The sequence below is a fragment of the Bos indicus x Bos taurus genome, chromosome 11 (genome assembly GCF_003369695.1).
Source record: "Bos indicus x Bos taurus breed Angus x Brahman F1 hybrid chromosome 11, Bos_hybrid_MaternalHap_v2.0, whole genome shotgun sequence".
Taxonomy (NCBI): domain Eukaryota; kingdom Metazoa; phylum Chordata; class Mammalia; order Artiodactyla; family Bovidae; genus Bos; species Bos indicus x Bos taurus.
The window spans coordinates 37,712,996-37,726,634 of NC_040086.1; the positions used below are offsets into that span (position 1 = coordinate 37,712,996).

Genomic DNA, 13,639 nt, shown 5'->3' on the forward strand with positions numbered 1-13,639 from the left:
AAGTTACACCAGCTGGGGCCACCTTAGACCAGCCAGCTCGAAAGGCGCATGCTGGCTCACTGCAGATACATAAGCAAGCCCTACTAAGATCTACTGATCTTGGACCACACATCAATGCATACCAGCACATCTGCTCAGCTGACCCAGAGACTCAAGAGCAAAAGTAAATGTTTAGTCTCTTACCACTGAGGTTCTATGTTTCTTACACAGCATTACTGTATCAGCAGACAACTCATAAAAGATAATATAGAAAAAAGAACAAATTTTAAGTGTACATACAGCTCAGTGAATTACCATAAAGTGAACTCAAGAGTGAACCAGTACTCAGATCAAGAAACAGCACATCAATTGTATTCCAGAAACATCTGTTGAGTGCTCTTCCAATTACCACACTTCCCACAGAGAAGTCTCCAATACTATGGATTCATTTTTCCATTCCCTTCAAATCACTTTATTATATGACTTAATCCCTAGCCAAGGGTGGGTTGATTGTTGGGACAATCATAAGGTAGTCAGGGCCCTTTTTGACATGCAGGATCTTACCAAGACCAATTATGGCTAGCTGTCTCATTCTCTGGATCTCCCATGTTAAATTTCTGAGTAGTCTGTTCATCTGTGATTTGCCCCATGCAGTGTTTCAGGCTACCTGAGTTAGCCTTTGACAACCCTCCAGTAGCAAAGCTGCTGGTTTCAAGGCATGCCTCTTGACTGAACTCCCAGTTATGGAGAAAGGGGAGAAGCCTCAGAATGGGAGAAGTCACAAAATAAACTGCAATTCCTACCAAAAGCTGAGTAGTTTTTCTTTAATTCTTCTCAATTTGTTTTATGTCTCTGCTTGAGTTCCAGAGTCCTAAAAGTGGTTGTTTTTATATCTTCTTCCCATTCTGTTGTTTCCGGGAAAGTGCATTTGTCACGTTCCTTTTTTCTTTCTGGCCATGTTGTGCAGCATGCAGGATCTCAGTCCTTGTTTGTCATGTTTTCTGTAAGTCTGGACTTCCCTGGTGGCTCAGATGGTAAAGCGTCTGCCTACAATGTAGGAGGCCCGGGTTTGATCCCTGGGTTGGGAAGATCCCCTGGAGAAGGAAATGGCAACCCACTCCAGTACTCTTGCCTGGAAAATCCCATGGACGGAGGAGCCTGGTAGGCTACAGTCCATGGGGTTGCAAAGAGTCAGATACGACTGAGCAAATTTACTTCACTTTCTGTAAATCTATGACCTCTATTATATTTTATTTAGATTTTATAAATCATAAGCAGAATGAAGGTTCCATAATTTCTGAACTTTGCTGCATAATTAAATATATATGATATCAAACTAATTTTTCCTTCCATTAGTTTGTGATTTCAGACAAAAAGCTTTTAAGTATTATTTTCTGCTACAGTCTATTCCTTTTTTTTTCTTCAGTCTATTCCTAATTCTATTTAAGGGTTTTGCTTAAGTGCTGATTTTCTAAGTTTCAAGAAATTCAGATGTTAAGCTATACTCAAAACTTTAACGATTTAAAGACCAATCACAAAATGTAAGAATTATAATATTTAAGGCTTTCAGAATTCTTTTTCTATTTCAAAATTTCTATCACATTACCAACTCATCATAGGACGAAGCCCAGAATCATGTTAAGAGCACAACTGTATACATAAGGCAGATGTCACTTCTGTTCTAAACTTTCCCAATAGCTCCCCTGTTTTACTCAGAAAAGTATTTTACAATGGCCTATAAGGCAACATGGGCTTCCCCTGTGGTGCAGTGGTGGTAAAGAATCTGCCTGCCACTGCAAGAGAACAAGAGATGCAGGTATGATCCCTGGGTCAGGAATATCCCTTGGAGTAGGAGATGGCAACCCACCCCAGTATTCTTGCATGGAAAATTTCATGGGCAGAGGAGCTTGGTGGCCTACAGCCCAGGGGGTTGCAAAGAGTTGGACAAAACTGAGAACAACACATACACAGGGCAATGTATCTGGCCCAGGAATATCTCCGAGCTCATCTCCTCCCACTCTCCTCGTTTGCTCATTCTACTCCAGCCACACTAGCTTCCTTGAGTGTTCCTCAAACACACCAGGATTCCTCTGGTCTAGATTAACTGTGTGGGCTGACTGCCTGGAAGGTTCCTTCCTCAATGTCCACATAACAACACACTGCTGCTGCTACTGCTAAGTCGCTTTAGTCGTATCCGACTCTGTGCGACCCCACAGACGGCAGCCCACCAGGCTCCCCCGTCCCTGGGATTCTCCAGGCAAGAACACTGGAGTGGGTTGCCATTTCCTTCTCCAATGCATGAAAGTGAAAAGTGAAAGTGAAATCTAAATAAAATATAATAGAAGTAATAGATTTACAGAAAGTGAAGTAAATTCGCTTAGTCGTATCCGACTCTTTGCGACCTCATGGACTGCAGCCTACCAGGCTCTTCCATCCATGGGATTTTCCAGGCAAGAGTACTGGAGTGGGGTGCCATTGTCTTCTTCAAACAATACACTAATCTCCTTCAAATCTTTGTTCAGTGATGCCTAGTTAAAAGTGCAATTTGTATTTCTCATCTATTCTGGCAGTCCTCATCCCCTTTTACCTCTCTCCATTTTTACTTGTACATAACTTTTATCTTGTAACATACTATATGTGTTGCAGACTAATTTTCAAAATGGTTACAGCAGTATTTCCAGTCCATGTGCTCTTCCAGAATCTTGCCATTCACCATCAAGAGGCTGAGTCTCTCTTTCCCTTTAACCTGGATGGGACTCTGCCTCAATGACTAGAATGCAGGGGAAATGATGCTGCATGACTTCTGGGGCTTGATCATTAACACAGAGATGCCTTCTGTCTGGTTCTCACCATGGTGTTGGAAAGCCCAAACCAGTCCATGGGGAGAGATCACAAGAAGAGGAGACTGACGCTTTCAGCTGATGGCCAGCATCAACCACCAAACATGCAATTAGCCTTTCAAATCTTTCAGCTGAGGGCCCACATTTAAGTGGAGGAGACAGACTGGCCCCAATGTACCTGTCCAAATGCTGACCCACTAGCTATGGGAGCACTCATATATACCACTGTATTTTGGGGTAAATTGCTATACAGCCATATGTAACAAAACACTGAAACACTATATATTTTCACTATGCATTATATTTATTGTCTACTTCCTTCCACCAGAATATAAATTCCACAAAGGAAGAGATTTTTCCCTTTTTGGTTTACATGCCAAATGGTCAGTAAACATTTTTTCATTAAACAAGGGTTAATTTGTCCAAGTATGTGAACATATGAGTTTAATAGTAAAAAATGTTGAAATTAAAGAAGGAAGAAGGAGGTTTTTCTAAATTATTTGTGAATTTAAATTATCCCTAGTTTTTTTAGAAATATCTCATTAAACATTAAACATACTGCTACTGTCATTATGATGGTTTACCTTTTTAGGCTAGTCTTAATGCCTAAAGGAAGGAAACGGCAATTAAATTTGTTAAGCTCACCTCACACTGGTTATTTAGCTTGGTGGATGTGATGTCCAATTGTTGGTACTGTTCCTTCAACTTTGAAAATTCCGCTTCTAATCTTGTTTGTTCCAGTTTCGAATTATTTAGAAGACTTTTCAAGTTTTTATGGTCAGTTTGTAAAACTTCAGTCTCTTTTAAAAGCTGATTATATGTATGATTCAACCTATAATTGGAAATCATGATAGAAAGACTGTCTTCATAGCTTTCATTGTAATTTACACAATGTGAAACTGCTGTAAATCACATTTAGACATACTTAAAGAATAGAAAAGATTCTCTTGCCAGTGACTAAACTCATCTAGAATCAGTTCCAAGTCTGTAAAAACTAAATTAAAAAAATTTTAAGCATTAATCAGAAAATATTTAGCTTAAAGGACAAAGGAGAAAATAACCAATCCAGTATTAATTAACCTAGAGAATTCAAAGATTCTATAATTCAACATGAAAAATAAAGAAAAATCAGATCAAACAAATAATCAATCCAGTATGAGAGATGGTAACCTATCAATCTGTTGCCAGATAACTAAGATATACATACTAAAATCAAAATTCTAGTAATTGAGATTTCTGCAAATTATTCATATTTATGCAGTCCTCAATTACTAATGACAAATTTTGGATTTTTAAAAAAAATCAAACTATAGCCTTATCTGTCCTTTCTACTATTACATCTTTAGAACAAGGTCCACTGACCTCTAAGAGAGAGATCAGCATATTTTTTCTGTAAAGGACCACAGAGTAATAAATACCTTAGGCTTTATGGGTTGCATGCTATCTATAGTGTGCTCTTCTTTTTTGTTCCCCATCACATTTTAAGGTGTTAAAAACTGTTCTTTGTTTGGGAGCTATACAAAGCAGGCTGCAGTCTAGATATGGCCTGCTAAGTTAGCTGTAGTTTACCAACCTTGATCTTAACGGCATTAAGATCTGGAACTCATACAAGGTAGAGAAAGCCAAACAAACTTTTTCTCAGCAAGATATTTGCTCACAACTATCTAATAATTTATTTCAACTCATTTCCTAAAGGATTTGAGTCTGTTTATAATAATTATAAATAACAAAATAATACATTAAAAAAATAAGACTTGGTAAAAAAGTAAAATGCCAACACCAGAAACATCCCATAAACGCTCCATTAGCAGGCTGAATCCATGTATGAATGCATACCATGTGTGTGACAGCTGTGTAAACCTCACAGAGGCATACAGATAACTACTTAATGCTTTAAGGAGAGGGAGATATAAAAAGAATATACAATGTCCTCAATATCATCCCAAAGGCAGATACTAAAATCAGCTCTTTAAGAGAGTTTTTTTTACACTGTCCCTCAAAGCTGAGAACATTAACACAGAAATGCAATTCAGATAACATAATTCCAAAGATGCCAAGATAACCTAGTATATGTAAGAAGCTTTCTTGTCTTGGCATTATCTAAGATTAAAACTTAGGTGATTTAGAGAAATGAATAAACTATTGTTCTTTAGATTAAGTCTCCACAAATATCTTTTATTTGTGAAAGAGTTCTTCCAGGTTTTACTTGAAGCATTTTCTTTCCTGAGGACACAGCCATGAGTGCACAAAAGCTGGGTAAGAAACCAAAGTACTGAGACACAGAAAATACTCTACTCAAGACCATTCTTCCCCTCCAAGACTGCATATTGGGTGAACTGCAATCAAATTCATCAAGCTCAAATTCTTCTTGTCAGTTAGGTTGAGTTCCTTCTCTGGAGACTCATCATTTACATATACAATTAGATTCTGGAAGGTCTACTCAAGTTCACAAGCTGCCCCAGTTTGTTTTGAATTCCAACAAGAAAAAAGGTTAGGTTCAAGATGGGATTTCCACAGTAAATGCATTCCCCAATGTTCTACCTGTAATAATAACAACAACTGTGTCCTTGTATCCTATAACTTGTCACAATTTGGTCTTTCATTGTTTATAATATACAAATACATGCTCCTTGATTCTAGCTTGGTGTTAAGATTATTAAGTTGAAATCCATCAGTACAGAATTTCTATTTGTAACAACTAAATTAAAAACTACTGAGTATGAAAATGGCTCGAGAAGTTTAGGGATTTTTTTTTTAATAAAAGAAAGGAAATAGATGTTTAATTCTAAAAATAAACTGCATTAAATTCATAATAGGATAAATACTGAATGATACCCATTTGAATTTTGTGTGCTTTTAGCACTTTCACTAGGGCAATGTAAATACAGTAAACAAATGTTCAGATTGTTCAAATTTTTCAAAGGCTTCTAAAAATTTTTTGAAAATGTACCCTTATGGAGTAGGCTGATCACCAGTTGACAAGTTTTGATTTTGCCAAGGCTTCAAATTAAAAAATAACTGCCCCATGGTAATATGAGCTTATTAATATGTAAGACAGTTAAAAATAAGACTACAAAACGAGTTAGCTAGAAAATGACAAGGCCACTCACTTGTAGCAACTCTGAAAGACAAGAATTATGATACCAGACTAGCAGAAAGAAAGATATAAAGAGTCAGGTTTCACTACATTCTGTCTCAATAAAGTATACAAATGCAATCAACATACAGAAATTTTGTTATATACTGTGCCTTAAAAACTTAAGTATTTGAATAAATCAAAAGAGAAACAATCAGAGAAAGTTCAAGACCCACACTCTTGTCTGAATCACTTATAACTAGCTAAATGATGCTGTTGGGTAATTTATGTATTACCCTTGTCTGAATCACTTATAACTAGCTAAATGATGCTGTTGGGTAATTTATGTATTACCCTGGTGTCTTTTTTAAAAATTCTAAGTTACGGGTAGTACTGCAAAGGGGTAACATACCCATTGGATATAATGAATACAAAATTATATATATATACATATTTATTACCTATCATTTTCACCACAAAGCTTCTTGAATTCTGCAGCTACAGTCTCATGGTTTTTGTTTTTAAGCAGCATTTTTTCTTGTTCTACTTTCAGTGTTTTTTCCAAATCTTCCAACTGTCCTTTCTGTTTTAGTAACTGATTGTAACTGGAAAAAAAATGTTATGCATTTGGTTTATAATATTTCTTTAGAAAAAAAAATTTTAGAAATAATGGAAATGAGTTAATTTAATAAATATCACATAAAGCATGTAAGTTTATATACATTTCCTATATAAATTATCTCAGATCTGTTTAACATATGAAATTTATTACATTATTCAATTCAAATTGTTTTCTTAAATTGGTTTTAAGGTAACAACACAAGAAAAGATGATAAATTACCGATCTTCAAGGTCTTTATGTTCCACCTCAAGATTTTTGTGGGCAGACTTTAGAGTTCCATGTTTAGCAATCAGAGTCTCATATTCTGAAGCCTGCCGTTCATGTAGGAGTTCCAGCTTTTCATGATCTTTGACCAGAGAATCATAGAGAGATTTCAGATCTTCTCGCTCTTTGATTACAGATTCATTTTCATTTTCTAAGGAAGACTGCTGGATTAGGAGTTGTGCATTCTGGTTCATAAGTGAGGTACTTTGGGAATTAAGGGTGGAATTTTCAACCTACAAGAATGTATACTGTATCAGACATCAGAAAAATAGTTTATTTATAATTCTTTTACAATAAAAGAATGTTAACTTTAGGAAGCACTAAATAAATCACAGCAGATATATTCATATTATACTAAGAAAATTTGGATTTTAGATCCCAAAAAGGTAGACTACCATTTAATTTTGATTTTTGGTAGGTGTTACATATTTTTTGAATTGATTATTTTAAATGAAGGTGATTAGCAAAAATCCCATAAGAGTAAAAAATTTTAAATGCCAGTTTATCATTTTCTAGAAGTTGACTGACAGTTGATAGAGCTGAAAAACTACTTGTGAAACTCAACTGGTAATTTTCTCAAGTCTAAATTAAACCAGGGCTTTCCAGGAGGCTCAGTGGTAAAGTATCCACCTGTCAATGTAAGAAATGCAGGAGACATGGGTTCAATCCCTGGGTTCAGAAGATCCCTTGGAAAAGGAAATGGCAACCCACTGCAGTATTCTTGCCTGATAAATCCCATGGACAGAGGCACCTGGTAGGCTACAGTCCATGGGGGTCACAAAAGAGTCACACACAACTTAGCAACTGAACAACTAAATCAAATCAGTATATTCTTTTTCATTTGGAAAAGAGTTATAGAAAGAACTTTTGGATTCAGAGGGGGAACAACTCCACTTTTTAAGAGGTTTCAGAGAGTTGTACTTTCCCCTACCTGACTGCTCTATTTGAAAAGACACTGCTGCTGCTACTGCTGCTAAGTCGCTTCAGTCGTGTCCGACTCTGTGCGACCCCATAAACGGCAGCCCAGCAGGCTCCCTAGTCCCTGGGATTCTCCAGGCAAGAACACTGGAGTGGGTTGCCATTTCCTTCTCCAATGCATGAAAGTGAAAAGTGAAAGTGAAGTCGCTCAGTCGTGTCCGACTATTAGCGACCCCATGGACTGCAGCCTACCAGGCTCCTCCTCCATGGGATTTTCCAGGCAAGAGTGCTGGAGTGGGGTGCCATTGCCTTCTCCCTGAAAAGACACTAGTAGTATTAATTGCAAGATGGATCCTTTGAATTAAGGGTAAGTCTAAAGACAAAATTCTCATGCTGTTATTTTCCAATAACCTAACTGATATGTTACAATAATACTTTAAACAAGGGTTTCTACCTGATTAATTATAATTAACTTGTTGAAATGGGTGAAAGGCCATAAAGTCAATGCAAATAAAATTATTTTTATTTAATGAGTAAATTTATTACTTTAGACACTCTGACATTTTCAAAATGCTGATATCCAAAAATTTGGCATAGTACTATATAAAAATACTTTATCTTCAACTAATTGTTAAATTCACTCACTAAGAAAAAATGTTAGCTTATGTCTATTCATCCTTATTTTAAACCATAATTCAAGAGTTTTGTTGCATATCCCCACAATGTTACATTACAACCTGAAGCTTGGCGTTCTGTGTTTGAAGAGTGGTATTCTGCTCCTGTAATGATACTGTCTGCCTCTGAAGTGCAAGAATCTGAGCCTGCAAATTATTGTTCTGTGTTTCAAGTTGTTTCAGTTGAGTTTTCAATGCTTGCTTCTCTGCTTGCAGTGTAGCATTCTGAATAAAGAAAAAACATATTAAAAATAAAAGCATCAAACATATTTCTGTTTAACAGATACTAGAATGTTATACAAGTGTTCATTACCATGCTAATCCAAAAAATCTCAACAACCTTAAAAGAGAAAAAGACAAGACATTTCCCCTGTAACCCAAATTGTAAAAAGATACTTAATCTAGGAAAGAAAGCAATACTAAAACCTTAATACTATTGTCTCTGTGTTCTGCCTGTTTTATAATGTCCAAAGAACAACATATTCCATTATAAGTATATTTATTAACAAAAAAAACTAGAATGGGATTGTCAGTTCTGTGATTTTTATGCTACTCAAAAGTGCCCGGAGCAAACAGGGCTGTGTCTAGCCAAGAGACAGTGAACCTTCTGCTAACTCCCCAGAGGCAAATACCCATGTACACATACACAAATATGTAGCGGTCCCTGGGGTAGCAGCAAAATTAAGTGTTTTACAAACACAATTATTTAGAAGAGAGGCAGGAACAATCTTAACCATCTGTTTAAAAAATTTAGTACATAATAGACCTAACAGATGTTACATACTTTTCTCCAGTGTTTTTTTTTCATGGTAGAACACACTTACTACAAATGTTTTAGCTATATGACTTCTGGAATGAATCCAAATAAAACATACTATTTTCAATTTTCCTAATATATAGGATCATATTTCAATTTTATAATTAAATGGCTGAACTGCCATGCAAATCATTATATTTAAAATGTGATGTTTGTTTTAAATATTATATTCTCAGGATTATTTCTCAATAAAAACTCATTTAAAAATTAGCATCAAAAAATATAAACAAAGAATCCTCTAGAAAATCAAAATAAAACTTTAATATACAAGGCCAGAATTTATATATATTGCAACATGCAAAAAAGATTACAACTGAATCACAACAGATATCTTTATCATTATTTTATATTATTGGACAATGACAACATTCACTTTATAGGCTTTCAAGTTATATATACTACATGTCACAGTATAAAAGTTCAATCATGAATTAATTGATATTATACTATAAAATCAAAGGTGAGAAAGAAAAATGCTTTAAAATAAATGTTGACATTGTACTTCTCTTTTGTTCATCTGATCACAAAGGGTAAAAAAAGTTTACACTAGAAAAATAATATGGGATCAGTTCAGTCAGTCAGTTAAGCTGCTCAGTCGTGTCCGACTCTTTGAGACCCCATGAATCACAGCACGCCAGGCCTCCCTGTCCATTATCAACTCCCGGAATTCACTCAAACTCATGTCCATCGAGTCAGTGATGCCATCCAGCCATCTCATCCTCTGTTGTCCCCTTTTTCTCCTGCCGCCAATCCCTCCCAGCATCAGTCTTTTCCAATGAGTCAACTCTTCACATGAGGTGGCCCAAGTATTGGAGTTTTAGCTTCAGCATCAGTCCTTCCAAACAAAACCCAGGGCTGATCTCCTTCAGAATGGACTGGTTGGATCTCCTTGCAGTCCAAGGGACTCTCAAGAGTCTTCTCCAACACCACAGTTCAAAAGCATCAATTCTTCGGTGCTCAGCCTTCTTCACAGTCCAACTCTCACATCCATACATGACCACTGGAAAAACCATAGCCTTGACTAGACAGACCTTTGTTGGCAAAGTAATATCTGCTTTTGAATATGCGATCTAGGTTGGTCATAACTTTCCTTCCAAGGAGTAAGTGTCTTTTAATTTCATGGCTCCAGTCACCATCTGCAGTGATTTTAGAGCCCCCAAAAATAAAGTCTGATACTGTTCCCACTGTTTCCCCATCTATTTCCCATGAAGTGATGGGACCAGATGCCATGATCTTCGTTTTCTGAATGTTGAGCTTTAAGCCAACTTTTTCACTCTCCTCTTTTACTTTCATCAAGAGGCTTTTTCATTCCTCTTCACTTTCTGCCATAAGGGTGGTGTCATCTGCATATCTGAGGTTATCGATATTTCTCCCAGCAATCTTGATTCCAGCTTGTGTTTCTTGCAGCCCAGCATTTCTCATGATGTACTCTGCATATAAGTTAAATAAGCAGGGTGACAATATACAGCCTTGACGTACTCCTTTTCCTGTTTGGAACCAGTGTGTTGTTCCATGTCCAGTTCTAACTGTTGCTTCCTGATCTGCATACAGGTTTCTCAAGAGGCAGGTCAGGTGGTCTGGTATTCCCATCTCCTTCAGAATTTTCCAGAGTTTATTGTGATGCACACAGTCAAAGGCTTTGGCATAGTCAATAAAGCAGAAATAGATGTTTTTCTAGAACGCTCTTGCTTTTCGATGATCCAGTGGATGTTGGGAATTTGATCTCTGGTTCCTCTGCCTTTTCTAAAACCAGCTTGAACATCTGGAAGTTCACAGTTCACGTACTGCTGAAGCCTGGCTTGGAGAATTTTGAGCATTACTTTTCTACCGTGTGAGATGAGTGCAACTGTGTGGTAGTTTGAGCATTCTTTGGCATTGCCTTTCTTTGGGATTGGAATGAAAACTGACCTTTTCCAGTCCTGTGGCCACTGCTGAGTTTTCCAAATTTGCTGGCATATTGAGTATAGCACTTTCTTATATACCATTCTGATATAACAAAAAGGTGCACCATTTTCCACTTATATATGTGAGATATATAAGTATATTCACTTATACTGTTATAGTTCAGCTCTTCAGAAACCAAAATGTACAAGCTCTAATGAGTCTGGGTATCCTTAATATGAAAAACTCCTATAGTCTATAATGAATGGAAGAGATAACTGAGAGTAGATAGGGTATCAAAGAACAAGAGAAGGTTTACAATGGAAAATGATGAAGTTAACAAACATATGTACTAGCAAATCAGCAAAAATTACCAGTCTAATATAGGGTAGCCATCTTTATAAACCCATTATCTAAATGAGCACAATATGTCAACCAGGTAATTTCTCCCCAGTGGAAATTTACAGATGAAGTAAGTGGGAAAAGAGATTCATCTTATAGAATATAACACACCAAGTTTTCTGAAATTAATTTTTAATCCAGGTGATTGATAGATAAATATATATGACTGAATAATGAAACATGAATTTTTATATGTAGCTGATAAATACAAAAAAGGATATAAAATAGCTCACTAATAATTTAAAACACACAAAATATTTTCTATCACTTAAATAGAAATTACAAGGTTGGGAATACCCAATGTCAATCTGGAATAACAGATATTCTATTAGTGGAACTGAAAATTCACTTTTTTGAAAAGCTTTTACAACAGTTTATCAATTAAAATTAAATACACACACAGAAATCTCTCTCTAGATATGCTCTTTGGCCTATCAGTTCTACTGTCAGCAATTTACTACCCTAGGACGTTCCCTGGCGGTCCACTGTTAAGACTCTGCCAGCCCAATGTAGGGGGTGCAGGCTCGATCCCTGGTTGGGGAACTAAGACCTCACATGCTGTGGGTCCAAGAAAGTTAGGGCTTTCAAGGTGGTGGTAGTGGTAAAGAATCCACCTGCCAATGCAAGAGATATATTAAGAGACTCGGGTTTGATCCCTTGGTCCGGAAGATCCTCTGAAGGAGGGAATGGCAACCCCCAGCAGTTTGGAGAAGGCAATGGCAACCCACTCCAGTACTCTTGCCTGGAAAGTCCCATGGACGGAGCAGCCTGATAGGCTGCAGTCCGTGGGGTCGCTGAGGGTCAGACACAACTGAGTGACTTCACTTTCACTTTTCACTTTCATGCACTGGAGAAGGAAATGGCAACCCACTCCAGTGTTCTTGCCTGGAGAATCCCAGGGACAGGGGAGCCTGGTGGGCTGCCGTCTACGGGGTTGCACAGAGTTGGACACGACTGAAGTGACTTAGCAGCAGCAGCAGCCAGTATTCTTGCATGGAGAATCCGACAGACAGAGGTGCCTGGAGGGCTCCAGTCCATAGGGCTGCAAAGTCGGACTCAGCTGAAGCAACTTAGCATGCAGAACATGTTAGGGGTTCCCAGGTGGCACTAGTGGTAAAGAACCCGCCTGCCAATGTAGGAGACTTAAGAGATGGGGATTCAATCCCTGGATGAGCAAGGGATTCCCCTGGAGGAGGAAATAACAACCCATTCCAGTATTCGGCTGGATAAGGTCCATAGGGTCACAAAGAGTTGGACATAATAGAAGAGAATTAGGATGGAGAAACATGTTATAACATGGATTTTCACAGCAGCAAAATCTGAAAAATAACTTGAATGTCCACTGATATGGAATTTATTTAAATCAATTATGATAATATATACACAATGGAATAGTATGTGGTCATTAAATAAAATTATATAGCTCTGTATGTGCTAAAATAGATCTAAGATAAAATAATTGAAAAATGGAAATAAGGTCTCAAAAATGTAAATCTGTAAAAGAAATAAAACTCTTATAAATAGATACCTCACAAACATTTTCTGGAAATATAAAACAGTTTTCAGTGATTATTTTTGGATGAAAAAGTAGAAATTAGTAGTGTAAGAGATTAACTTTTGTCTTCATGGCTTAGTTTTCAATAAACAAATTAGAAAACAATAAAACCAAAGTTGGCTTAACGCTCAACATTCAGAAAACTAAAATCACGGCATCCGTCCATCACTTCGTGGCAAATAGATGGGGAAACTGGAAACAGTGGCTGACTTTATTTCTTTCTGCAGAATCACTGCAGATGGTTGATTGCAGCCATGAAATTAAAAGATGCTTGCTCCTTGGAAGGAAAGTTATGACCAACCTAGACAGCATATTAAAAAGCAGAGACATTACTTTGTCCACTAAGGTCCATCTCATCAAGGCTATGGTTTTTCCAGTAGTCATGTATGGATGTGAGAGTTGGACTATAAAGAAAGCTGAGCACCGAAGAATTGATGCTTTTGAACTGTGTTGTTGGAGAAGACTCTTGAGAGTCCCTTGGACTGCAAGGTGATCCAACCTGTCCATCCTAAAGGAGATCAGTCCTGAATGTTCATTGGAAGGACTGATGTTGAAGCTGAAACTCCAATACTTCGGCCACCTGATGCGAAGAGCTGATTCATTTGAAAAGA

General features: G+C 37.1%; 1 protein-coding gene across 7 annotated transcripts in view; it reads right to left on the bottom strand.

Moving 5' to 3' along the window:
* The window catches only part of CCDC88A (coiled-coil domain containing 88A), a 116,578-nt gene that overhangs the window by 18,479 nt on the left and 84,460 nt on the right, over nt 1–13,639 (bottom strand). For all 7 annotated transcript variants that reach the window (XM_027555327.1, XM_027555326.1, XM_027555325.1 and 4 more), the window contains exons 19-22: nt 8,437–8,598; nt 6,737–7,014; nt 6,357–6,500; nt 3,465–3,651 (exon numbers count right to left, since the gene is read on the bottom strand). In XM_027555327.1, coding sequence (XP_027411128.1) covers nt 3,465–3,651; nt 6,357–6,500; nt 6,737–7,014; nt 8,437–8,598 — 771 coding nt within the window. The remainder of the gene's footprint in view (nt 1–3,464; nt 3,652–6,356; nt 6,501–6,736; nt 7,015–8,436; nt 8,599–13,639) is intronic.